The 27881-nt window shown below is 54.5% G+C and overlaps 1 protein-coding gene across 4 annotated transcripts in view; it reads right to left on the bottom strand.

Moving 5' to 3' along the window:
- The window catches only part of LHPP (phospholysine phosphohistidine inorganic pyrophosphate phosphatase), a 127896-nt gene that overhangs the window by 13206 nt on the left and 86809 nt on the right, over window positions 1-27881 (bottom strand). Inside the window, exon 7 of one of the 4 annotated variants that reach the window (XR_011564324.1) lies at window positions 24398-24524. The exons of 2 other annotated variants lie outside the window; for them this stretch is intronic. Coding sequence is in view for 1 of the 2 variants with exons in the window: in XM_070781054.1 (XP_070637155.1) it covers window positions 4851-4992 (142 nt within the window). In the remaining variant the exon portion in view is untranslated. Of the gene's footprint in view, window positions 1-4850; window positions 4993-24397; window positions 24525-27881 lie in introns of all 4 variants that reach the window. One more of the 4 variants, XM_070781054.1, reaches the window with a different exon arrangement.

Genomic DNA, 27881 nt, shown 5'->3' with positions numbered 1-27881 from the left:
CTGCTGCTGCTAAGTCGCTTCAGTTGTGTCCGACTCTGTGCGACCCCATAGACAGCAGCCCACCAGGCTCCCCCGCCCCTGGTCTGACCCTAGAGGCCCCTAATTACAACCACACCTGGCCCAGGGCAGGGAAGGGCCGGGGGGTGCCTGCTGGGCTGGGCAGAGGGTGCTTGACCCCGGCTTCAGACTGGGCTGGCCCTGACTGCTGTGTGGCCTTGAGGAAACACTCGGAGCCCTGCATCTCTCGTGAGTGGGTCTGGAAAGAGCCCCCCCAGGGCTGTGGGGGAGAGGCAGGGGGAAGACACATGGAGGGCAGGCACGCGGACCCGTGGTTTGGGTGGGTGGCTGGCCGGCAGGCGCTGGACGGGGCGGGTGAAGAGCCCTTGCGGGCTGCTCTGACCCGAGGGGAGGGGCAGAGTCCACAAGGTGGGCGTGAGATGCTCACGTCGGGCTCGGAGTCTGGAGAGCTGCTGCCACCTGCGGAGAAGGTCCCGAGGACCATGGATCTTGGGGGGGACCTTCCCCAGGGTGCAGCCAGGCTGCAGGGAACAAGCGCCACCCTCCTACTCGGTGGGGCCGAGGCAGCGCTTACAGAGATGCTGGGTGACTGTGACCGGGGACGCTAGGACTCCTCAGAGAGGGAAGGGGGAGCCCCAGGGGGAGGCTGAACCAGCCCCGAAGCCCTGCCCTCGGGGCCCTTGTCTCCAAGCTGACGGGATGCTCCGCTCATAATATTGTTCCTAGTAGTGACAGTCACTGAGGCCCTCTCCCCTGGGGGTCTCGCACGGGAACGTACGGTGCTGCAGCCGCTGTGGTCTGTGCAGCAGCCCGGGAGATAGGCGCTACGGCCCCTATCTTACAGCTGACAAAGTGGAGGCTCAGAGAGGGCAAGTGGCCTGCCCGGGGTCACACAGCAGTGCTGGGAGGGCCCCTCTGCCTTCCTTCCCAACCTGCCGGAAGCACTGTCCGAGCCCCACCAGGAGCCAGGGGCTGGGCTAGCAGGTGGTGGGCAGGGGGCCCACCCTCCAGCAGACGAGACCCTGGCAGCTGTTCAGAGTGTTTTGATAAAAATATGGGGAACACCTGGGGTGTGTTTAGATTAAAACCAGCTGGCCCAGCCCCTTCGATGGGCTCTCCGAGGGCCGGATCTCCCGGGAGGGCACTCTGTGCCCCAGCGGCACACGCAGTGGTACTTCCTCCCTGCCTCCCCCACACACGCTGCCCGTCCCCTCCTCCGGAGCCTAGACTGGGCCAGGGAGACCCCATGGCTAGCACAGCTGGCCCTCGGCCTGCACCCTCCAGGCCCTGGTTCTCATGAGGCGGTCCTTGATGGAGGGCACCCATACCCCACTCCCTTTGAAAGGTGAGGAAATCGAGATTTGGGATGGGTGAGAAGGAACTTGCCCAGAGCTCATGGAGGAGCAGAGCTCGAACCCAGAAGCCCTATCCCGTCCATTAGCTCGAGAGGGAAGTCTCCGAAGGCGATGGGCCGGGCTGAGCCTCCTGGCTGCTGCTCAGGGACCAGCGTGCGAAGCTCTCATTCTGCAGAGCGTGCAGTTTCATCAGCTCCGTGCCCCATCCTGGGGGCTCACGTGGGAGACCTTACCTGCTTTGTTGCCTGTGTGCCACTTCAAAGGGTTAAAACTGGAGCCTCACAAACCAGGGGGTCCAGCGGCCAAAGGCAGCTCGAGGTGCTCACGAGCATCAGAGCCAGCAGGCTTAGGTGAATTCAGGGCAGGACACCCCGCTCGCCCAGGAGCATGGCCAGAGGGCCAGCAGGGAGGGCTGGCAGCACATGAGCAGGGGGCACCTCTCACCAGCAAGGGACGTGTGAACGGCTGCGGCATCCAGAAAACACTCGGCAGACACAGCATTTCCTAACGCTAAACACATGAATGGGGTGACCCTGGGATTCCACCGTGGGTGCGTGCCTGAGAGAAACGAGCCCGCATCCACTGAGAGACATGGACAGGGACATTCCATCGGCCCTGTGCGGAGCGACCCTGAACAAGAAACAACCCGAGTGTCCATCAATCGCAGAATGAAGAACTGTGGGCCAGTCACACAATGAAACAACACACACCAGTGAGAAAGGCTCCCGAAACACAGGACAACATGTATGAAACAAGGGTTGGGTTGTTTTTTAATTGTCCCAGGTAGACTAGAAAGACTCACAGTGACGTTTAGGACAGCGCCAGAAACTTGAGTTTGAACCAAAAAATGTCGGGACTTCCCGGGTGGTCGAGAGGCTAAGATGCCATGCTCCCTATGCAGGGGCCCAGGCTCAATCTCTGGTTAGAGAACCAGATCCCACATATTGCAACTAAGAGTTCACAAGCCACGCTAAAGATCACGCGTGCCACCAACTAGGACCGGTGCGGCCATGTAAATAAGTAATCTTTAAAAAAATGTACTCTTGAGTTCCCAGGCAGCCAAGGCAAAGAGGGAAATCGAGTTTACAGAGAAGCAGATGACTCTTCATGAGAGACCACTGTTCCAGCGGCAGAGACCAGGAGGGTCTTGGCCCTGCCCACGTTGGGGCTTGTGTGGCCTCAAGCACAGCAGGGACCCAGCAGTGGGTAGGGAGGTGGGGGTCTGCAGGAGCTCAGAAAGGCCTTCTTCCAGGATGAGCAGACCTCTGGCCACCTCCCTCCAAGTGGCTGTTGCGTGGCTCCAAGACTGGCTCGACCTGGTCCCCTGACTTCCTAATGTCCTGCTCAGTGGGTTGCTGGCTTGTTCAGCCAAGGGCTTCCCAAACTAGTCCCACTTGCTCCCGAGTTCCTGCCTAGACACCCTGAGTTCAGAGAAGTCCCTTCTCCTCTTTGGACTTTGGATTCTCCATTCATAAAACCCGGGGGTTTCAGCTGACCCTCCTGGCTCTCCAGCTCCTTTCTCCCGTATGGGGGTGGATGTCCCACGTTAGGGGCTGACAGGTGACCGAGGCGGATGCTGACCTGGGACAAATGAGGTGGGGGTGGGGGTAAGCAGGCTGGTACAGCACAGGTCCCAGGAGCCAAGTGAAGCTTTAGAGTCTGTGGTTATTCACGGGGTTTCCCTGGTGGCTCCGACGGTAAAGCGTCTGCCTGCAGTGTGGGAGACCTGGGTTTGATCCCTGGGTCAGGCAGATCCCCTGGAGAAGGAAATGGCAACCCACTCCAGTGTTCTTGTCTGGAGAATTCCATAGATGGAGGAGCCTGGTGGGCTACAGTCCATGGGGTCGCAAAGAGTCAGACACGACTGAGCGACTTCACTTTCCCTTTCTGCTTTATTAATGAGCTCCATGCATGGATTTCCCTGCTCAGTTCCAATCGTGAACATCGCGGGGCTCGCAGTGCGCCTGCAGGGTCAGGTGGCAGTCGCTCCCTCCCTGGGCAGCCTGCTGTGTGCCCTCCCCATTCACTCAGCCCACCCGGTGGTCCATGCATGCACGGGATGCCCCTCCAAGCTGGCAAAGGGGGACCCCGAGGCCTCACACGTGGAGGACTCACTCCATCGTGAGAGACAGCTGGCCCCATGAAACAAGATGGTAAATGAAACATGGGATGTTGGGCGCCAAGTGCTCACGTGCTGTGCTCTGAGGGCCCCCAGAGTCAATCGCCTGTCACCTTCTAACCACAATCAGGAGCCTCCAGCACGAACGGGGCAGAAGAAGGACCTGCTGCCAGCTCGCTCGGGACCTCTTCCCGGGGTCAGCTGCCCACCCGTGCCGTGGCCTTGTCTCCCCCCGCTCCTGAGCTCGGAGCATGGGCTACTCCTGTGAAAAGTGGGGGGAAGGAGACCCTCCCGGTCCCAAGGCTGGCAGGGGCCACAGTGGGGAGCACTCCTGTGTGTGCTCCTGGAGGGAGCACTTCGCACAGGGGCCCTGGGTGAGGGCCCACGTCTACTAGGGCAGGTGACTTCCCCTTGTCCCCGTGAGACCCAGATGGGACACTGCGCGCTGGGCAGTGGAAGTCAGCGTGGGCTCAGGGTGATGAGGTGGGGTGACAGCCGCCACGGACAGACGCTGGGAGGTACCGAAAGGGCCAAATTGTCCCAGGCGGTCATCACGAAATGCTTCCAGGGGCTGCTCACTGAGACGGATGCGCCTGTTCACAAGAAATGCTCCCCGTGGGGGGTGGGGGGGTTGCCCATGGACGGCAGCCCTGCCTCTGGGACAGCCCCCCATCCCCCCATCCCCCTGCATGTGGCAGGCTTGCAGTCTCTCCGTTTGTCCTGACGCATCCGTCCTGGGGCAAGACTACTCAGCCGCCCTCCTCCCCGGGGACGCAAGCTGACAGCCCTCTGTTGAGGTCACGTGGCTGAAGATGTTAAGATCCATAAAAAGGATTAAGGGCTTCAGTCCCATTCCTGGAAACCTTCCCTAAGAATTTCATCCCCAGGGAACCTCATACGGAGTCTGGCACGTGGACGGTTTTCAGAAAAAGTGAGCTGAATTGAAGGACAAAAGCTACAGGTACAAGAGGAACCAGTCCAAACCAGTCAAACCACAGGGAGGGTACTTAAGTACTGATCTGCTTCGTAAAATAAGATGCTGCTGTGGACAACGGTCAGGGGAGGGGAGAGGGACACACGAACGTGACCACGGCTACCAAGAGGGCTGGTGGGAAGCCAGAGGCGATGAACAGCCGTCTGAGCGTGATGGGATGATGGCTGGGACCATTCCTCCCAGTTCCCTTGGAGGCTGCAGTAAAGCTGTCTTAATAAAGCTCACAATAAGGAAAGCAAATGTTCTAGTTTGGTCTTGTCACCGCTTCACTGGTGGTGTTAGGGAGGCTGGATAGTCAAGGGTATGCTCCAGACCAACCAGATATAGTAAGAGGCACAGCGACTCCCCAGGTCCAGCAACTCACCCGCCGTGGGAGGGACAGTCCTGGCCAGCCCTCATCTTGGGGCCAGAGCTGGGCATGGCAAATGCCACCAGCTCTGTAGCTCATATCCATTGACTGCAGAGGACCTCCAGGCGGGCAGAGGTAACCTTGGGGCCGGAGGTACCTGCAACAGCCAACAAATGCCACTTGGAGACCACTCGGGGCTGGCCTTACCCTGAAGCCTTGCCCACCTGGCCACAGTGCCAGAGAGGCCTGAACCCACTGCCCTGGGGAGAGAGAGCCCTGGGGGTCCGCCCAGCACATCCTCGGTGGCACCTCCTTGAGGTCCAGCTGGTGAAGACGTCACATCTCACACCCTGGAGACGGGGACACGGGAGAGTAAGGGGTTTGCTTCAGGCCACATGGCCAGCACGTGGTGGGGCTGGGACTCGGATTCTGCCTCCAGCGCTGGCGTCTTCCCCGTACCCAGGGGATGGAACAAGCCCCAAACATGGTAAATCGAACCCCGAGCCCAGGAGCTGGAGGGAATTTAGGGCACAGCCCCTTCATTTCTCAGGTGAGGAAAACTGAGGCCCAGGGAGGGGCGGACCCAGGCTTGAGAGCCCCTGGGAGGCTGCACTGAGATGGGATGGGCTGCCCTCCCAGAGAGCTGAGCCAGCTCCCCCGGCACTCCCAGCCCCAGGCACAGGGGGGTCCCGGGCTCCCTTCCTGCCAAGACTCTCATGTGCCTGCACTTACAGGGCAGGGGCCGGGCATCAGGGAGTGGGCACAGATGGGGAAACTGAGGCATGGGCTGGCACGGGCCAGGAGTGAAACAGCGGAGAGCCAGGTGCCCCTCGCCCATGTTGATTTAGCACCTTCCACCCTGGCCAGGTTCCCCGAAAAGCTGACGGATGCCACTTATTCATCACAGTCCAGACGGCACCTCGTAAACGGGCAAAGCCGCCCAGTGAGGGGGGCCATTCATTCTGGCCCTCGGGGACGCCAGCTTGCCGGGGGTAGCGTGCCCCACACTGGGCCGATTGTGAGGGCAGGGACCCTGTCCAAGCTGCCCCGGCTCCTGGCAGGCCACCGAGCCCTGGACGGTTCCTAGATGGAACCCTGTTTTCTTCAGATTCATCTCTAGCCTGGGAGGGTGAGGGGCTCCTCCAGAATACTCACTCAACACTGCTCTGATGGGCCTCAGACACTGGTCCTGCCCCACGATTTACTGGGAAGCCATAAACCAGTGTAAGACAGCCCTTTGCCCTGGGAGCTTCCCTTGTGGCTCAGCTGGTAAAAAATCTGCCTGCAATGAGGGAGACCCGGGTTTGATCCCTAGGTTGGGAGGATCCCCTGGAGAAGGGAAAGGCTACCCACTCCAGTATTCTTGGGCTTCCCTTGTGGCTCAGATGGTAAAGAATCCACCTGCAGTGCAAGAGGCCTGGGTTAGATCCCCGGGTTGGGAAGATCCCCTGGAGAAGGTAAAGGCCACCCACTCTAGTATTCTGGGTGGGAGAATTCCATGGACTGTACAGTCCATAGGGTCGCAAAGAGTCGGACACGACTGAGTGACTCACTCACTCACTCGGCCTGGGAGCAGCTCCCACCTGGCTGTGGGCGAGGATGGTGCAGTCCTCCGGAACACTGGCTCAGGGAGCTTCAAGGGGGCGTTGTCTCCTTTATGGATGGGGGTGGGGTACCTGGCAGAGGGCAGCAGTTTAGGCTCAGGATTCGGAGCCGTGGTGCTCCCCGGGTTTGGGGCAGCCCCAGTGACCCGTCTTCTCTCTTAGCCCTCTCGGCCTAGGATCCCCCTCCAGGGGCCTTGGGACTCAAGCCTTGGGCTCAGGCAGCCCCAGTGGCCCGTCTTCTCTCTTAGCCCTCTCGGCCTAGGACCCCCCTCCAGTGACCTTGGGGACTCGAGCCTTGGCCTCAGGTGTGAAGGGCTTGGGTATGCTGGGATGGGATCATGGGCAGGCCAGCCTGGTGGTGAGGGGAAGGAGGGTAACAGGACCCACCTCCCCTGGGTGCTGTGTGGGCTGAAGGTCGCACGGAAGGCAGGGCCCCAGGTGCCATCTGCCACGCTGCTCCTTCCTGGGTGCCACACTCTGGCCCAGGCCTGGAACCACAGGAACACCATCCCTCACCTGTCCCTTGGCCCAGGTGTGTCCAGGGATGGAGGCGCTACACTACATTTAACATCTCATGGAGCCCCTCCCCCTCATTCTCCCCTCCCCCAGGTTTCCTCCTTGCCTTGCTACTGCTAAGTCACTTCAGTCGCGTCCGACTCTGTGTGACCCCATAGACTCCGCCGTCCCTGGGATTCTCCAGGCAAGAACACCGGAGTGGGTTGCCATTTCCTTCTCCAATGCATGGGAAGTGAAAAGTGAAAGGGAAGTCGCTCAGTCATGTCCAACCCTCAGCAACCCCATGGATTGCAGCCTACCAGGTTCCTCCGTCCATGGGATTTTCCAGGCAAGAGTACTGGAGTGGGTCGCCATTGCCTTCTGCGTTCCTCCTTGCTTTACTGTCATACAAACTGAGAATTAACTTGTCCACTCTGTGACCAAGTTATGACCAACTTAGCATATTAAAAAGCAGAGACATTTCTTTGCCAACAAAGGTCTGTCTAGTCAAAGCTATGGTTTTTCCAGTAGTCATGTATGGATGTGAGAGTTGGACTATAAAGAAAGTTGAGTGCCCAAGAATTGATGCTTTTGAACTGTGGTGTTGGAGAAGACTCTTGAGAGTCCATTGGACTGCAAGGCGATCCAACCAGTCCATCCTAAAGGAGATCAGTCCTGAGTGTTCATCGGAAGGACTGATGTTGAAGCTGAAACTCCAATACTTTGGCCACCTGATGTGAAGAGCTGACTCATTTGAGAAGACCCTGATGCTGGGAAAGATTGAAGGCAGGAGGAGAAAGGGACGACAGAAGATGAGACGGTTCGATGGCATCACCGACTCAATGGACATGAGTTTGAACCACCTCTGGGAGTTGGTGATGGACAGGGAGGCCTGGTGTGCTGCAGTCCATGGGGTCACAAAGAGTCGAACACGGCTGAGTGACAGAGCTGACTGACTGTGTGACCAGGTGGAGGAAGGGGGTCTTACCTTGTCCTTCAACAAGGTTCTTCAGCAGGAAAAACCTGACTTCTTCCTCAGAACCCAAGGGTGCTGTCAGCCCCCTTTCTAGAGGCCCAGCATTGGACAGGAGATGAGAATGCAAGTTTTCAGATCCAGCTGCTTATCAGAATCACCTGGGATGCTTTAGAACAGTGACTATCATGGGTGGGACCCGAGCTGTGGGTGCGGCTAAAGCAGGACCCAGAGGCAAATCTCCAGCTCTAGAATCCTTACACGGGAGGGAAGCTCTCAAATCCACCATCTCAGCTTCCAGCTTAAGAAGAGCAAGAGAAACCCAAGGCAAGCAGAGGAAGGAAATAATAAAGGTCAGAGCAGAAAACAATGAGATTGAAAACAGAAAAACAATAGGGAAAAATCACTGAAACAAAGAGCTAGGTCTTTGAAAAAGGTCAATTAGCAAAGCTAATGCTTGAACCCCAGCCTTCTCCCCAAACCCAGAGAGGACCTGTTGCTGGTCTGGGGTTGGCACAGAGGCCAGCTGGTCTAATTGCCCCCGGTGACTCGGATGGGCTGTGAGGACCACCTTGCTGCCACACACAGACCTGCCCAGCAGGAAGAAACAGCAGCCTACCACAAACACTGCCTCAGTCTCTACCCCTGTAAAACGAGGTGGCAGCACAGTGCCAGCTGCTGGCCATGGCTGGGGCAAGTCTGTTTCCCATCTGAGCTTCCGTCTCCATGCCAGACTCTGTCCTAGACCCGACCTGCTCCGCCTCCGCTGCCCAGAGCCCCGGCTTCCCGGAGGTCCCTGAGCTAGCGCGGTAGCAATCAGGCAGCCGGTCCTCAGGAGCCTTGCCTCCTCCCGTTTCCCACTGGAGCTGGGATGGACTCCACCCCGCACCCCAGGTCCTGGGCTTGTGAACGAGGTCCTCCCAGCTTTGCTCCATGATCAGGAACCTCCACCTGGTGCTGCAGTGGCCTATCAACTGTGGTGACCAAATTCACCTCCTCCCACAATTCTGCACGGACCTTCCCTCCCCCAGGCTTTTCTCCCAGTAAGCCAATGCCCCACACGGACACTTGCCTGCCAGGACGCTAACAGGATGCCTGCTGACAGGCCCACCATCCTTCCTACCCCCTTTAACTAACAAGCCGGGGCCCCGGAAGAGTGCTGAACACAACACCCACCTCGACGCCGCTTCGCCTCAGTTTCTGCAATCTCCATACCCTCCCTCAGGGGCTTCTGTGTTCCCCGCACAGAGAGCGTGGAGACAGAAATGCCTCACGCCCAGGTCAGGCGGAAACGTCATGGAAGAGCAGTGAAGTTGGGCCTTAGGAAAGCCCAGATCGTCTCTCTTCCTTTTCACTTATTTTTGGCTGCCCACGGGCTTTCTCTAGTTGCAGGGTGCGAGGGCTGTTCTTCGATGGGGTGTGTGGGCTTCTCATTGCGGTGGCCTGGCTTATTGCGGAGCACCAACTCTAGGGTGCGAGGGCTCAGTTGTTGCAGTGCCCGGGCTTAGCGGCTCCATGGCATGTGGGATGTTCCCGGACCAAGTGTCCCCTGCATTGGCAAGTGAATTCTTAACCATTGTACCACCAGGGAAGTCCAGGTGGGATCTTTTCTATCCGGAACAGGAATCCCACTTTCTGCAAAAAGGTAGGCAATGAGCTCAGCTGTTTCAGTCGTGTCTGACTCTGCGACCCCATGGACTGTAGCCTGCCAGGCTCCTCTATCCATGGGATTCTCCAGGCAAGAATACTGGAGAGGGTTGCCATGCCTTCCCCCAGGGGATCTTCCTGATACAGGGATCACATCTCCTGTGGCTCCTGCATTGCAGGCAGGTTCTTTACCGCTGAGCCACCGGGGAAGCCCAGGTGGGTGACTGTTTGCTAAATACCACAGAGCTTTCGTGGACCCTACAGGGGATAGCCAACACCACAAACCCATCCTGCCCCTTAAGGTGTGCAGGATTATGACCTGGCCTCTGTTCTACAGACAAAAAAAAGGGGCTGTTAACCCTCAGCCCCACAGCAGGTAAGTAGCCGCGGACCCACACTGTCCCCCTTTCCAGCCGAGTCATTGGGTGCGTCTCAGGGGACAGGCCCCACCCCGTGCAGACGTAGGGGAGCCCTGGGCAGAGGAGATGGATGCCACCCCATCCTCCTACAGCTCTCAGAGCCTGGGGCTAAGGCCCAGTCCCGGCACAGTGGCGAGAGAGAGAGGGAGCCACCGACCCCATCACAGAGGAGCTGTGTCGGGGAAGGCCTGGATGTGCTCGCCGTTGCCAAAGTCCACATCTCACCTTGACTCAGGATTCTGGGCCAGGAAAAGTTCCCTTAGCTCTCTTGGCGCCTTCAGAGCACAAGAAAGACACCCCCTGCCTGTGTGTGTCCTTCATACCCTTGCCACCAGGCGAGGCAAGGCCGAGTCGACAGCCTGCATGGCGCCGCCCCTCCCGCTGCGGGGAAGCAGTGGGCGTATAAATATGTAGATGGGTTATTAATTAGGCCCGGGCCACCCATCGGCACCTCCGTTCCCTGGTGGCCCCGGGCTCTTTCCTTTGCACAGCCCACAGCCAGTGCTTGCTCTGTAGCCCCCATCCCCGAAACGCTCGGGTCCACACTCTCCTGGCTCCATTTCATGTGCATTTGGAAGGAGAGGGACATTCGGACAGAGGAAGACGGAGAGAAGGGGACGCGCGTGAACGAGTGAGCTGTTGGTGCTATTCTCTGGAAAGGATGAAGCTTAACAGCTTGCAAAGCCAGTCAACTGCACATCTATTTTTCTAAGGGAGGAGGGATGGGATGGAGAGAGCTTTCCTGAAAGGACTTGGCCTTGAAACATTAAGTCAAACAACTGGACTCTGGCAGCGGCCAGCTTCTGAGCACCGCCAACCTGGAGAAAACTGGCGGCCCAGCACGGCGCGTCGGGGAATAATGAACTCATTCCGAGCCGGGCCCAGGGGCTGGAGAGGCTGTGCACTCGGGGGGCCCGCAGATCAGAGGGGCAGCGGCACCAGGGACCCCCGGGTCTAAACCAAGAGCCTGACCTCAGCTCTGTAGCTGTGGACCAAGGCCGCCCAGCAGGGAACCCCACAGATCTGACCCCACAGATGCGGGCGCACCAACGGTCTGTCCCGATGGACAGGAAAAGGCGTGGTTCTGTGCTATTAACACAGGAAGGAAGTCCCAGTGGATGAAAATTACAGGGGCTAATCCCTAATTGGCGACTAAAGTTCACGGGGTGAGTCCCCCCAGCACCGCGGCCTCCTCTGGAGGGCCCCTCACGTGCTTTCACAGTCCAGCTCCTCCGACCTGGGACAAAGGGGTCGTGCAGAGCCCGTGTGGCCACTGCCTACTCCTTCTCTCGTCTGCCATCCCCCCGGGGCCCATGGGATGGCGACTCTGTGGCTGAGCCCACGTCCCAGTTTGGAAGCTGAATTTTAATTTTTGCTGATCAGCCTTTGTTTTTGGAGGCGGCTGAGAAGCCAGAATGGTGGACCCAAGCATCTGGCAGCTTAGGACCTCAGAAGTGTGCTCTGAGCAAGTGTGGCCACCACCAAGGAGGCGCTGTCTCTAGACTCTGGGCCGCTTTTCTCAGGAGAAGGTGCCTGCCATCCACAGCCCTCCCGCGTGCCCGCGTGCCCGCGTGCACGGAGCGGCCCCGGTGGCGTCTGGACAGCATTCCTGCGCACACCGGCCCGGAGGCGGTACGGGAACCCTGTGGCGCACGGGGACGAGGTCTGGCACAGGTCTGCACGAGGTTCGGGAGAAGCCCTGTGTCCTCGCAGGTGTGGCCCCGGTTTCTCTCCGACAGTTCTGCAGAAGGGGCACCCTGGGGTCATTTCAGAGTCCTCATTAGCTGTGCTGCTGGGGAAAGCCTTGATTTATGGCCGCTCCACCGTCTCACAAATAACCGCTGTGCTGGCAACACAGCTGCTCCAGAGAGGGAGCGTCTGGTTTTCCCTAAACTCTGGTCCCGCGTCCTCAGCTCCCAGACCACAAGGCAACCTGCGGGGCAGGCCCTTGGGCTGGGGGCGGTTGTCTCCTGACCCCGCTCCCGCAGGCCTCAGTGTGTCCCCCCTCGGAAAGCAGATTTAACCCCTGCGAACTGCTGCCGTGGAGGGTCACCAAGAACCTACCAATACGGATGTTTCTGTGCAGATATTTATAAAATCTTCTTTTTTGAAAAGCTAAAAAGTCCAGCTTGCTGTGCTCTAGAGAATAGTGCTTCAGGCCGCTGGGCCCGTGGTCACCCTGGAGGCAAGGCCCTGGCCGACACTCCTGGCCCCTAGCTCCTCTGGGCTGGAACGTACCCTGAACCCCAACACAGGCCTGTCCAGAGGTCCGTGTTTTCTCAGCCTTGGGTGCCCCGCCCACAGAGCACTTGTGGGTGTGGCTTGCTGGGGGGCGGGGCGGTCAGGGTGGGGAGTAGGACTTCCCCTTGAAGGCGGTGTCGGGGGGCTTTGCTGGTGCTCAGCCTGTGAGTTGGGGGTGCCCATCCTTACAGAGCCCAGGGGCCCCGTCCCCACCCCACACCTGTGCTCAGCGGGGCTTTGACTGTGCAAGGTCAATGCCACACCCCGGAACCTCTCAGGGTTTTTTTTTAAACTCAGGGTGGGTTCCGGCCACTAGAGAAGAAACGGCTAGAGCAAGCGCCCTGGAAGCAGAGTTGGGGGACAGAGGTGATGGCAGAGGAAGGGGCACAGCAGGGCCCAGTGGAGCTGGGGGGCATATCTCGTGCATGGGGCAGGGGGCATGACCAGGGCGCTGGCTGCGACACATCAGGGTCACCTGGCATCAGGCTTGAAGCGGGGGATAGAGAAGAGACTGGACAGTAAGGGGGACACAAATATCCAGATCGAATTGGGAGCAGACATGAAATTACAGGAGCACGTGTGTGAGAAAGATGGTTTTGGCCAAAATGACAGGTCAGGGGTGTCCCTGCCTGGGGGGGAATCCCACTGCCATGATGTGCTGAGTTGGGGGAGCCTCACTCTTCTGTGGGGGTCCATGTCCTGCCGCCTGGGGCCCTGGCCCCCGCCCTGGCTCCCACACACTCTGGACCTACCTCCCCACTCCCGGTGGCTCGAATGCAGGAAGGACAAGCGAGGGCTGCCTGGGCGCCCTCATAAAGCCACCAAGGCACAGAGGGGGCCGCTTCGGGGCCCTCTGCTTCCAGGCTCGAGGAGAGACAGCGGGCACGGGCAGTCTGCATGCCAGCTCCAGTGAGGCTCCGCCAGGGCTGTGTCTTGGGGGCGCCACTGGATGGGTCAGGGTCAGAGGTCAGGGGCAAAGGTGTGTGGCTGTTTTTCCAGACTCGGATGGTGCAGGAGTCACAGCCTGGCACAGCCTCCTACCAGGCAGTGTGTCTTAGAGCGTTGGGGATTCTTAGCCCTTTCCTCTTCCCTTCTCCACTGCTCCCCCGGAACCCCTCTGCTCCGTTCACCACTGGCTGCTCTGTGCTGTGCGAAGTTTAAACACACAGTCTCCTCTCTGCATAAGCCCCACCCACCCATCCGTCCGTCCTTTTTCCCAGGCTACATCAACGTCGCACACTGGAAATGCAATCAGCTGATGTCTACATTGCTGACAGCAGTTTCACCCCAGAGGGAGTCATGGGACTGCATTTTCTTTAAGAGAACATTAATTAGTTAAGTGGGCTGCACACAACTGTGTGCTGCGCAGGTCTGTATGGACCTGCACGTGTCTTTCCAACTCCATGTTCAGTTCAATGCAGTCGCTCAGTCATGTCTGACTCTTTGCAACCCCATGAATCGCAGCATGCCAGGCCTCCCTGTCCATCACCAACTCCTAAAGCTTGCTCGAACTCATGTCCATCGAGTCGGTGATGCCATCCAGCCATCTCATCCTCTGTCGTCCCCTTCTCCTCCTGCCCCCAATCCCTCTCAGCATCAGGGTCTTTTCCAATGAGTCAACTCTTCGCATCAGGTGGCCAAAGTACTGGAGTTTCAGCTTCAGCATCAGTCCTTCCAATGAACACCCAGGACTGATCTCCTTTAGGATGGACTGGTTGGATCTCCTTGCAGTCCAAGGGACTCTCAAGAGTCTTCTCCAACACCACAGTTCAAAAGCATCAATTCTTCGGCACTCAGCTTTCTTCACAGTCCAACTCTCACATCTATACATGACCACTGGAAAAACCACAGCCTTGACTAGATGGACCTTTGTTGGCAAAGTAATGTCTCTGCTTTTCAATATGCTATCTAGCTTGGTCATAACTTTCCTTCCAAGGAGTAAGCTTCTTTTAATTTTATGGCTGCAATCACCATCTGCAGTGATTTTGGAGCCCCAAAAAATAAAGTCAGCCACTGTTTCCACTGTTTCCCCATCTATTTCCCATGAAGTGATGGGAACAGATGCCATGATCTTAGTTTTCTGAATGTTGAGCTTTAAGCCAACTTTTTCACTCTCCTCTTTCACTTTCATCAAGAGGCTTTTGAGTTCCTCTTCACTTTCTGCCATAAGGGTGGTGTCATCTGCATATCTGAGGTTATTGATATTTCTCCCAGCAATCTTGATTCCAGCTTGTGCTTCTTCCAGCCCAGCGTTTCTCATGATGTACTCTGTATATAACTTAAATAAGCAGGGTGACAATACAGCCTTGACATGGCTCAAAATCAGCTGTGATGGGAGTATTTACACTATGGGAAGTGGCAAGCACTACTAATCAGGCTTTCTCTCACCACCGAAGAGCTAGTTGTCACATGTAAGCAACTAGCTTGAACTTGTTAATCCCCCAAATTCCTCATCATTTATAATAATTCCATGAGATAATGATTTATATGCTCATCTATAACTAAGCCTGCATGGTAGGGCAATTACCAAGATAATGACAGTAAAACTTCATGACTATTCATCCAGGCAAGGTTTTTTGAGATGAGAAAACCCTGTAGTTCATAATATTTTTTGAGTCATTTAATTTTATATTAGCAAGGCGGAGGACCATAGGAGAGCTGTGGCCTCTTTCCCATCCGTGGGCCTCTGTGCAGATCATTTCCTCTGCTGGAAAGCCTTATCCTCATTGTCTGCCAGAGAATCTGCCCTTTTTGAGACTCAGCTCAAATGTCACCTCCTCCAAGAAGCCTTCCCGGACTTTCAGAGACATATCTGGCTGTGCCCTTCACTAGGCAAACTCAGCCCTCAGCATGAAAATGAAAGTGTTACTTGCTCAGTCATGTCCGAGTCTGTGTGACCCCATAGACTCTAGCCTACCAGGCTCTTCTCTCCATGGGATTTTCCAGGCAAGAATACTGGAGTGAGTAGCCTTTCCCTTCTCCAGAGGATCTTCCCAACCCAGGGGTAGAACCCAGGTCTCCCACATTGGAGGCAGATTCTTTACCAGCTGAGCCACAAGGGAAATCCAAGAGTACTGGAGTGGGTAGCCATGTCCTTCTCCAGGGGATCTTCCTGACCCAGGGATTGAACCGGGGTCTCCTGCATTTCAGGCAGATTCTTTACCATCTGAGCCACCAGAGAAGCCCAGGCAAACTCAGCCCTTGGCAAAGTGGTGTCCCTAAGCCAGACTTTCCATTCTGTTTTGAGACTGTGTCTCTCTTCCTCACAAACCTGGGGGAGCCTCCAAGGCAGGAGCTTGTCTCATTCACACTTGTCACTGACCACCGTCCACACTGGATCAGGTTAGGAGGGTGAGGGCGATCTCCCTTGACCTTCTGCTCCCCTGCCAGGACAGATGGAACACTGAAGGAACATTTCAGGCCTCTCTCTCCGTCAGACTCACCTCTAGAGGGAGAACTCATTAAGCTCAGTGATTCCCGCCCATCACCCACCACCTCCTGCATCTCATTTAAACAGAAAGGAAACAAGATGGAGACCCACCCACAGCATGTGGTACAGCTGCGGGGTCAGGCGAGGGGAGGAGCGAGGACTGGCCTGCTTCACTACCTGGGACCTTCAGTTTGTTAGCCTTCCGCTTAAGAAAAACTTACTCTAAAATGCTTGCTGAATAACACATCGAGGGACTTCCCTGGTGATCCACTGGTTAAGAATCCGCCTTGCAATGCAGGGGACGAGGGTTTGATCCCTGGTCAGGGAACTAAGATCTCACGTGCCCCAGGGCAACTAAGCCTGTGAGCCACAATGAGAGAGCCCAAGAGCCGAAGTGAAGATCCTACATACAGAGACTAAGGCCTGATGCAGCCAAACAAATAAGTGAGTATTTAAAAACACACGTCTGACCAGAATGCAATTTCAATTACGATAGCGTCAAAAAGAATAAAATACTTAGGAGTAAACATAACAACAAATGCAAAACTTACACTCTGAAAGCTACAAAACATTGTTAAAGAAATTAAAGTTATAAATAAACGGAAAAGTATCCCATGTTCATGAAATGGAAGACTTAACGTGGTTAAGATGGTAAAGTCCCCAGAACTACAGACTCAATGCAATCCCTGTCAGATCCCAGGTGACTTCTCTGGAGAAACTGATGAGTTGATTCTAAAATTCATACACAATTGCAAAGGACCTGTAATAGCCAAAAACAATCTTGAAAAAGAGAACAAACTAGGATCCACACTTCCCTTTCTCAAAACGCACCACAAGGCAACCGTAAAAAGTCAGTGTGGCACAAGGAGGGACACACAGCTCCGAGGAAGAGAACTGAGAGTCCGGAAACAAAGCTGTGTGTGAAGGTCAGCTGACTTTCAACAGGGCGCCAAGACCATTTAAAGGGGAAAGGATAATCTTTTCAACAAATACCGCTGGGACGACTGGATAGCCACAAGCAAAAGAATAAAGTTGTACCCTTATCTTACATCACAGGCAAAAATGAACTCAAAAAGGCTCAAAGATCTAAATGTAAGAGCTAAAAAAAAAAAAGAACTTCTAGAAGAAAACACAAGGGTACATCCTCACGGCCTCCTCAGATTTGCCAAAGGATTCTTAGATATGACACAAAAAGCAGGAGCAGCAGAAAAAAATAGAGAATTTAGACTTTTAAAAACTTTTGTGCTTCAAAGGACATCATCAAGAAAATGTGGAGGAGGGCATGGCAACCTATTCCAGTATTGTGGCATGGAGAACTCCATGGACAGGGAAGCCTGGCAGGCTACAGTCTATGGGATCACAGAGTCAGAGAGAACTGAGTAACTAATATTTCATTTCATTTTCATATTTGGTTTAAATCTGACATTGTGCAATATAATGATGAACAGAAAATTCACTAAAAATTAAAATATTTTGTTTTGACTTTTCTTGGAATTACATTGAATAAATGCCATTAAAATGTATTTTAGCCTAAATAAACAATTATGTAATGCTTTAAAGCAATAAATATATTTTATCTCCTAAAAAAAAAAAGAAAATGCAAAGACAACCCAGAGAATGAGAGAAAATATTTGCAAATCGTATATCTGATAAGGGCCTATACTCTAGAATATCCCACATTGCAGGCAGATTCTTTACCAGCTGAGCCACAAGGGAAGCCCAAGAATAATGGAGTGGGTAGCCTATCCCTTCTCCAGGGGATCTTCCTGACCCAAGAATCGAACCGGAGGCTCCTGCATTGCAGGCGGATTCTTTACCAACTGAGCTACCAGGTAAGCCCGATGAAAGGACAACCCAATTTAAATATGGCAACAGAGACGACAGATATTTTTCCAGGGAAGATACATGAATGGCCAATAAGAGCACGATGAGATGCCTGGCATCATCAGTCATCAGGGAACTGGAAATGGAAACAAGGATGGAACCACTTTACCACCCACTGAGATGGCCAGGGTCTAAAAGTCGAGAATAACAAGTGTAGGCCCTTGTAGGGATGTGAAGTAATCACTGCTCACGTGACGCTGCTGAGAATGTAAAGTGGTGTCGCTGCTTTGGAAAACAGTCTGGCAGTTGCTCAGGTGATTAAAACCTGTTACCATACGACCCAGCTACTCCTGGGTGAAAAAAGTGGAAAAAGCCAGTCAAAAGAGAGCACATATTATATGGTGTCACTCACGTATTTCCAGAATAGGGAAATCCATATAGAGAGAAAGTAGGTTAGGGGCTGCTCAGGGCTGGGAAGATGGGAGGTGGTGGCTTGGTGATAAATAATCTGCCAACCAATGCAGGAGATGTGGGTTTGATCCCTGGGTCAGGAAAGACCCCTGGAGAAATAAATGGCTACCCACTCCAGTATTCTTGCCTGGAGAATCCCATGCACAGAGGAGCTTGGCTGTCCATGGAGTCACAAGGAGTTGGACACAGCTGAGCGACTGAGCATGCACACAGCTAATGGTGAGAGTAGTACATGGTCTCTTTCAGAGAATACGCAAATGCTCTCAAATTGATGATGCTGGTGTGTGAATATACTAACATCACTGCATTGTACATTTTAAATGGGCGAGTTGCATGGTTGTGGATTATATCTCAATATAGCTGTTTTTATTTTTATTTAAAAATTTTTTTTAGCCACATCACACAACTTGTGGGATCTTAGTTTCCCAGCCAGGTATCGAACCCTGTGCCCCCTGCAGTGGAAGCTTGGAGTCGTAACCACTGGACCGTCAGGGAAGTCTCTCAGTACAGCTGTCTTTTAAAAGCCCTATATAGGGGACGTCCTTGGCGGTCCAGTGTTTGAGACTCTGTGCTCTCAGTGCAGAACAGTGCAGGGTCTGTATCCCACAAGCCATGTGATGTAGCCTAAAGGAAAGAAAAGACAACCAGAACACCAAAAACCACATTCAAAGAGAATGATGAAAGCAAATACGGAAAGCTGACATGGGACAGACATGGCATTACAGGTCACCGGGGAAAGAGTGGCCTATTAAAAGAAGGTTCTGGAACAGCTGGCTGTCCACATAGAAAATAAAGCGAAATCTCCCGCCTCACACGGCATACATGGCCAATTCAAGCATATTTAGAATCTAAACATGCAAAACAAAACTTTAAAAAACCTCTGGAGAAAAATGTAGAAGACCGGTTTTCTGACTGGGAATGGGAGGATGTCTTACACAAGATACAAAATGCACAAACCATAACAAAATGAAAACGGCTCCGATTAAGAAATCCGATTATAATTCCATTCCATACTTGTTCAACAAGACACCATAAGCAAGGGGAAAAGACAAAACAAACTAGACATCAGTGTCTGCAATACAGATAACTGACAAAGGAGCAGAACACGCGAAAGATGATTACAAACTGATTTTTAAAAAGACAAGCATTCCACGGCGAAGCACACGAAGGGCATGAATGGGTAATTCACAGAAAGGGAACTTGAATGGTCATTAAACACTGAAAAAGTGCTCAACCACACCAATGGACAGGGAACGCAAATTACATTAAAATAAGGTATTACTACACCCTCCTCGAGTTGGAAAAGTTTTTCTAAAAAAACAGAACAGAACCTCACAGTATGGAGAATTGGCAAGAACGTGGAGAAACGGGGTTCTTTTCCACTGCGGGAGGGCGTGGAATTGGGCACACCCCTTTGGGGGGATCGGTATATCTAATTAGTAACTGTGGCCCATGCTCCCTGAGTCAGTTCTGCTTTGGGACTAAACTGCCCTGATAACAGGAATCACTGAAGTCCGGCTGAAAGAAAGAAAAGATTCCTGGGCCTTAAAAAACTCAGACCCACCAAGGGACAGACCTGGTAATATGTATATTTAACAAGCTCTCCAAGGCGATGCTTACTACCCTGCAAATGCAGGGCGGGGGAGACTGTTCTGAAGAAAGCCTAGCCCATTTCCACAGGAGGCGCGCCAACACGGCTCGCCACAGCGTGATTTATAATCGTGAAAAACACTGGAAACCATCTGCACGTCCATCAACAGGAGCCTGGAATACGAATTGTGGGACAGCCATACATTGAAAGGCTCCCACGTAACTCCAGCCTTTCCTGGCCAACTCTGCAACGCTCATTTCCAGAGGCTGGCCGGGCCTCTAAGTAAATAGGTCCTATGTGCGACTTTCCCCACCGGTGCCACGCTGTGTGAACACAGTTGAGGGGAACTGTTAGGAGCTCGGTGCTGGGGGTTCTTGTAGCTTTCCACTGGCTGATTCTTTCCATCAAGAGGTGGGGGGGATCATGCTTGCCAGCTCCACAGTGGCAGTGGGCTGCCTAGCGTGGGAAGGCAGAGGGCACCCCACACTCCGGTGCGAGAGATGCTCCTGGAAAGAAGAGTTCTGTGGTCCAGCCTGGGTGAGGAGATGCAGGCTACCCTGCCCTTCTCTGCCAGTCACCACACCTGTCTCCTTACTTCAGGCCCCCGGGGGAGACCTGCCTGACAGTCGGGACACTTGGGGAGATGTGCTGGGGCCGTGTTAGCCTAAAGCGGTCCAGCTTGGCCCAGATGACTTGCCCACGGCTCCTTTTCCACGTGATCCCCTTTCCTAGAAATCCCTCTGGCCCCTGTTGGGGCCTCAGAGCAGCCAGACATGGGTGGGACTGAAAATAAGTGATGCAAAGAACTCTTTTTTCCAAAGGCCAAAACCTAAGTGTGTGAGCCAGGAGTGGGTGGCCCTGTCGGCCAGGCTGCCCGACGGAGTGGGCGGCGGGGGCAGTGGGGCGGTGGGCAGGGGCCCAGCTCTCTAGGCGCTACTCAGACCTGCACTTTCACACACAGCAAAGCGTGAGCTACCCGTGACCAGTGGCCGTGTCTGGGTCCACTGGGGCCTGTGCCCGCTCGGCACCTGGACACAGTTCACAAGTAGGACACAGGAATGTCCTTCCTGACCACGTTCCCTCCTCACCCCTGCCAGGTGCGGGTTTGACACCGTCCTGCCAACTCCTCAGCCCCCGGAACCCCAGGCCATGCCTTCGGCTCGCCCATTGGGAGAGGGCCTGGCAGGACATGGGTGAGGCCCTTGGCCCCCTGCAGCCAGGAGCCTCATGTGGAGATGTGCCCCAGCAACCAGGCAGAGGGCGATCGGGAGTGGTCTGCAGAGGCTTCCTGGGGGTAGCACGTCCAGGGGGACCTGGAAGAGCAATGATCCTGGACACAAGGCCGTGGGAGGTAGAGTAGCCTGGTGTGTCTGTCAATCAGCTCCTGCTCGGAGGCCTGGGGCCGGGGGGCCGGGCGAGGGCTGCTGGAGTAAGGCCTCCAGGCCCCTCAGCTGCCCCAACAGGGGCACCCAGGGCAGGCTCCGTCCAGCAACAGCACCGGGGCAGAGACGAGCAGCCTGATCCACTGACTCCTGGGGCACTGTCACTCGGTCGGCCACTTCCCCAGCTGGACTGGTGCTGGGGGGCTCGGGGACCATGACGGCATGGCCTCATCTCCGGAGCTCAGGCCTTGGGGGGAGACACACATGAATGGGTGATCATGGGAGCTAGAGTGGTTACTCACAGCCTGAGGGGACCATGGGAGAGGAAGTGCTGACGGCTGAGAAGATGGACAGGAGTGAAGGCGAGTCCATGTGTGTGGGTAAGAGTGCAACGTGTGAGGGCACATACATGTATGTGGGCATGTGTGCAGGTGCATGTGGGGGCATGTATGCGCATGTATATGGAGGTGTGTGGGCATGTGTGTATGTGGGGGTGTATACATATGTGTGGGCATGTGTGCAAGTGTATGTGTGGGTGGGGGCATGTGTGTGCATTTGTGTGTGCACATGTGTGTGTGCCTGTATGTGGGGCACCTGTGTGCATGTATGTGGAGGCATGTGGGGTGTATACATGTGTGTGGGCATGTGTGCAGATGTGTGTGTGTGTGTAGGCATGTGTGTGCATGTGTTCAGAGGTGTGTGGGCATGTGTGCATGTGGGGATGTATATGTGTGTGGGTATGTGTGCATGTGTATGTGTGTGGGGTATGTGTGTGCATGTGTGTGTGCCTGTATGTGGGGCACCTGTGTACATGTGTGTGGAGGCATGTGGGCATGTGTGCACGTGGGGTGTATACATGTGTGTGGGCATGTGTGCGGGCATGTGTGCAGATATGTGTGTGTGTATAGGCATGTGTGTGCATGTGTACAGAGGTGTGTGTGCATGTGTGCATGTGGGGATGTATATGTGTGTGGGTATGTGTGCATGTGTATGTGGGGGTCATGTGTGTGCATGTGTGTGGAGGCATGTGTGAATTGCAGGGTATGTACATGTGTGGCTGTGTGCATGTGCGTGCCTGCATGCGGGGGCACCTGTGCGCATGTGTGTGGAGGCGTGTGGGCACATATGCAGGTGCATGTATGTGAATGTGTATGGGCGTGAGTACGTGTGTGTGGAGGCGTGTGGGCACGTGTGCATTGCAGGGTGTACCTGTGTGTGGGTGTGTGCATGTGCATGCCTGTATGTGGGCACCTGTGTGTGGAGGCATGGGTGCCGGTGTGTACATGTGTATGCGTGGCCATGTGTGTATCACCCCGCTGTAAAGCAGGGGTGATAATGCTACCAACTTCCCGGGAGCAACACAGAGTCAGCATCAGGCCTCCAACAGTAAGCACGCAGAGGGCACAACACAGAGTCAGCATCAGGCCTCCAACAGTAAACACGCAGAGGGCACAACACAGAGTCAGCATCAGGCCTCCAACAGTAAGCACGCAGAGGGCACTGTCATTCTTACTCCATTTCCCAGGCGTGACGCGCAACAACAGCGCCTGCTCTGTCTCCTTTAGAGGCTGCTGGGCGGGTGGACACGCACCCGAGGGCGCAGGATGATACACAGTACCCTGGACACTGGCAGATGGAGGCTCGGCCTTGGGCTGGTGTTCAGCAGCTCACCCGGGGCACAGGCCAGATGGGGCGCGGGTGGGAGGCAGGGCCTGGGGGATCGTCGGCTGTAAGGAGGGTGGGCGGCAGGCTCCCCCTGGACAGCACAGACACTACCTAGGGTGCCCCATCTGGAACAGGCCTTGCACTGGTGCCCCCCCCTGCAGAGGCTCTCCCTGGTCCTCCAGCCCTGCTCACTCAGGGAGGAGGAAGGGGGTTCCTGGGAGACCCCTGTGCCCACGTTCCAGGCAGGCCTGGGGGCAGGCTGTGGAGGGGGTTGGCCCGCCACCTCGGCCCAAGCATCCTCCTGCTGCCTCACACTTCACACCAGCACTTTACATCCTACTGGGTTCTTAACGTTTTTTTTTTTTTCTTCTTTAAACATATTTCTGGGAAAGCTGTAGTTTTACTTTTGTCCCGCGAGGTTTGTTTTTCTAAAATACGTGTGCACTCTATTAGGCGATAAAATCTCCACATGAAGTCATCCTCAGCAGCTCATAATCAAAACCCCGGGTGTCCGGAGAACAAAGCGATTGAGAACACCAGGACTGAGCCCTGTGGACAAAGTGCAAGTGACGGGCAGTTGGGAGCCACGTTTCCCTTTGGCTCAGACCTCTGCTTTGTGAACCGCTGACGGCTGAGTGTTGCAGCAGACACCCAAGGGCTGTGAGCCTGTCCGTGGGCCAGAAGGTCACCTGGAGTCCTGGTTCTGCCCAGGGCCCTGCCATCCAGATGGGTCACGGCTTCTGCTCACAGGCCCACGGCATCAACAGGATGGAACACTTACTCCTTTTGGGAGAACTGTACTCCCTCATCCACGCACATGACGGTTTTGGAGGCCGGAGTGTGGACGAAGAAGCCCAGCTCTGTCCCTGACCCCCCCTCACACACACACAGCAGGTGACATGCTGGCAGCGGGTCTAGGGGAAGCTGGTGCAGGAAGAGGAGTGGACAAAGCGGATCAGGGACGCAGGGGAAGGATGGACGCGAGAGCCGGCACCTTCTGAATCATTTTTCCCACAGAGGCCAACGCCTTAACCTTGGCCTTCCAGCCTCCAGAAGTACAAGAAGACACGTGTCTGTTGCGTAAGCGCCCTGGTCTGTGTGGCCTGAGCAGACTAACACGTGGTGTCTGAGCAGGGGAAGGGAGGGGCCCACGCAGCACGTCCCTGGGAGAACTGGGACCATTTTGTGGCATGTCACTCAATTTGTTTTTTAACAGGCCTCCCAGGCAGCCCAGTGGTAAACAGTCTGCCTGCTAACGCAGGAGACGCAGGAGACACGGGTTTGATCCCTTGATCCGGAAGATCCCCTGGAGAAGGAAATGGCAACCCACTCCAGTATTCTTGCCTGGAGAATGCCATGGACAGAGGAGCCTGGCGGGATACAGTCCATGGGGGGTTGCAAAGAGTCAGACATGACTGAGCAGCCTATTCACGTGCCATACCATTCACTTACCGAAAGTGCAGAAGTCAATGGGTTTTGGTGTACTGCATAACTGATTTTTCTAAATTGCGGTAAAACATATAGAACATAGAACTTGCTACTGTTTTTTTAACGGTCCAATCCAGTGGCATTCATGACATTCACAGTGCTGTGCAACCATGATCACTATCAAGCTCCAACAGGCTTACAGAAACAGAAACCAGTACCCCAAACAGGTCCTCTGTCCCCACCACGCAGTAACTCAGCCCCAGCAACCACCACTTGACTTCCTGCCTCTGCGAGTTTGCCTCCTCCGGATATTTCACACAAGTGGAAACGTACAGTAAGTTGTCCGTTTGGTCTGCTTATTTCACTGAGCGTAGTCTTTAAGGTCCACTTACGTTGTAACGTGTGTCAGGAACTCATTCCTTTCTGCGGCTGAATAATATTCCATCGCAAAGAAAGACCACACTTCGTTTCTCCATTCACTGGCTGGGGGACGTTTGGGTTGTTTCCGCCTTTCTGCTACTGTGAAAACAGCGCTATGAACATTTGTGCATCGGGTCTGTTCGTCTTGGCTTTTGGCTCCCTGCTCACTGTGGTATGTCTGAGTTTTCCCGTGTTTACGGGGAAGGGCGCCCAGGGCTGTGGTTCCATTCTCAGCTCCGCATCAGGGGTACGTGCCATCTCACTGCGGGTGACGACCGCCCTGATGATTTGGCTAAGTTGAGTCTACTGGGGTCCACTGTAAAGTCCCCATTTTCCCTTCTAAAACTGCTAAATATTCAGAGAGGGGTAGTTCAAGGCTATGTAAATAGTCTGTTGCTGCTTAAACTTCCAAAGGGCTCTCTGTGTGGAACCTGCCAGGCTGGAGATGTCTACTGATGGGCAAGGGCCAGAGGTCACAAGGTTACTGACGCCAGAGCTCGGGAGGGTTGGCTGTAGGCCGAGGTTAAAGAAGCATCCCCGGTGGGGTTTGCGGCCACAGGCCCAGGCCAGTAGTCACCTACGGGGAGACCGGAGGAGAGCGGGTGGCTTCAGTCAGGCCACCCTGCCGCCTGCAGCGTCTCTAGACAGGAGAGAGAGCAGGCCGAGAAGGAGCCCTGGTAATGACTGAGTGCTGAGGGCTGAGGGGAGAGCGTGGCCTCAGCCGGCAAAACCTGGGAATCCGTCCTTCATTCTCCAAGACGACAGGCCGGCGGGGTCACCCTCCGCATCTCGACCCAAGCCCGCTTGGCTTACCTCCCATCACCCCCTCACCCTGGTCCCTATGCATCGTCCCTCTCACCCTTCAACCCAGAACTTTCATGGCAAGACTGTTCAAAGCAGTGAAAACGTAGAAACAGCAGTGTCCGTGACTCTGGGAATTATTAGGCATATAACAGCACGACTGTGTCATACTTGCCTGGCAGCTGCAAGAGAGAAGGTGGCTCCGTACACACTGAGCAGACACCCAGGGCATATTAAGAGGGAAAGCAAGATTACTGAACTTTATACTTGGGGTATAATCCCATTAAAGTTAAAAAAAAAAAAAGTATGTGTTTATATACACATAAGAGCCCCAGGGGCCCATGTCAAACTGCAACAGTGGCAATTACTTCCCGCAGCACGGCGATGAGGCGGCATCCAGGGGCCATGCGTCCACGTTACTGGAACAGAGTATTCCCTTAACAGTGGGCGTCTACTACTGGGTACCTTCGACCACCACCTCTCCGTGGACCTCCTGCAGAGGCCGCCTAAGGGGTCTTGCTGCTTTTGCCCTCCCCTCTCCTGTCATCTCTCAACCCAGCAGCCAGAGGGACCCCTTCCAAGCATGAGGTCAGCCCGGGTCCTCTGTGCACACCCTGAAACGGGCCACCCGGCAGAATAAAAGCAGAAGCCCCGATCCCTCTGACCCCCTCAACTGCTGCACCCCTGGTGCCCAGCACCCCACTCCCCGGCACCCTGCTTGTGGTTCACATAGAATATGACCTGCCTGGTTACGTGCTCCATCGCCCACCCTCCCCTGCTAGCACGCGAGCTCACGTGGCAAACACTTTGCCTCTCCAGCACTCTGATGGCTCCCGAATGCCCACCCCATGAGAGCTGGTTCAAGGAGTGAACTCAACAGAAAAACCATGAAAACACTTGCATTCATTATAAGTTCTTTGATCTCCCTGATGAACTGGACTGTATTACCATCAATGCCGCAATGGCCCCCTTACCTTCCAAGGTCTTCCTTCCGGGTACATGGGGACATTCGGGGGATGTTTGGGCCAAGGATCTAAACGTTCACGTTTGCCATGTTATTTATTAAGTTTCTTGAATGGAAGTGAATGCACTTAATCTCTTTGACGTATGCTTACCCAGTCTCTAAAAGTGGCTGCTTATTCCTCAAACTGACATGGGGGTCAATCATTTGACCCAGAAATTCCATGGGTTAGGTAGGTTGTATCCAAGACAACAGAAAACACGTTTACCAAACACTTACACGTGGAATTTCAGAGCAGCACTACTCACAATAGCTGAAAAGCAGAAACAACTCCAGGGTCCATTACTTGACGAATGGATAAATAACAGATGGTATATTCACGTGTGAGAAGGAGTTCAGTTCTCACATACGCTACATGCGTGCTCCAGCTGTGTTCACAGGCTGCCTTGAGCTCCACGTTCCCGCGTGCACTAGAAACCCTGACTCTCACCTGGCACGTATGTCCCCCTCACCTGCCTATGATCATGAAGAGTGTCAGACACGGGGCTCCCAGTGCCAAGCACACACCCAGCAGAAATAGGTCTCACGGGTGCACACGACACGTAGCAATGTTCCAGCACCCCATTCCGGTTGCTAACAGCCCCTAGTGCCCGCATCATTGCAATGGGAAAAAACAGCAGAAACTACTACAATCAGCAGGCGATGCAGCCTACACACTGTCACAGGAGGATCTCACAAAGTTAGTGCCAAGCAGAAGAAGCCGGGACACGAGGGAGCGCTCGCTGCGCGGCTCCATCTCATAAAGTAAAGACGTGGGAGTCTGGAGAGGGGTCGTCCCAGCGATGGGGGAGGGGACAGGAGAAGGCACGTGGGGGCTTCTGGGGCCGGGAAACATCCTGATTCTTGACCTGGGTGTGGGGGAATGTTTACTGGATATATTTCCCTCTGTGAATATATATCAAGCTGTGTGTTTATAATACACACCCTTTTGTTATTTTCGATGAAGTTAAGGAAATTTTAGGAAGACCCACAGAGCATTACCTAGACAGCATAGTAAAAAGCAGAGATATTACTTTGTCAACAAAGGTCTGTCTAGTCAAGGCTATGGTTTTTCCAGTAGTCATGTATGGATGTGAGAGTTGGACTACAAAGAAAAAGAAAGCTGAGCACAGAAGAATTGATGCTTTTGAATTGTGGTGTTGGAGAACACTCTTGAGAGTCCCTTGGACTGCAAGAAGATCCAACCAGTCCATCCTGAAGGAAATCAGTCCTGAATATTCTTTGGAAGGACTGATGCTGAAGTTGAAACTCCAATACTTTGGCCACCTGATGCGAAGAGCTGACTCATTTGAGAAGACCCTGATGCTGGGAAAGATTGAAGGTGGGAGGAGAAGGGGACGACAGAGGATGAGATGTCTGGATGGCATACCAATTCGATGGACATGAGTTTGAGCAAACTCCAGGAGTTGGTGATGGACAGGGAAGCCTGGCGTGCTGCAGTCCATGGGGTCACAAAGAGTCGGACATGAATGAGCGACTGAACTCAGCTCAACAGAAGGTTATATAGCTACTGAAACCACGTGTTACAGTGGATCATAGGGAGCGGCCGTGTGTGTGCGCGTGCACGCGTGTGTACACAAGTGTGTGCTGGTGTGTATGAGTGTCCACACATGCGGTGATGTGTGTGCTTGTCC

Source organism: Bos indicus, chromosome 26 (genome assembly GCF_029378745.1).
Source record: "Bos indicus isolate NIAB-ARS_2022 breed Sahiwal x Tharparkar chromosome 26, NIAB-ARS_B.indTharparkar_mat_pri_1.0, whole genome shotgun sequence".
In the NCBI taxonomy this organism is placed as follows: Eukaryota; Metazoa; Chordata; class Mammalia; order Artiodactyla; family Bovidae; genus Bos; species Bos indicus.
Note: the sequence above shows the minus strand (reverse complement) of the source record. Positions and strands in the feature narration are given on the sequence as shown.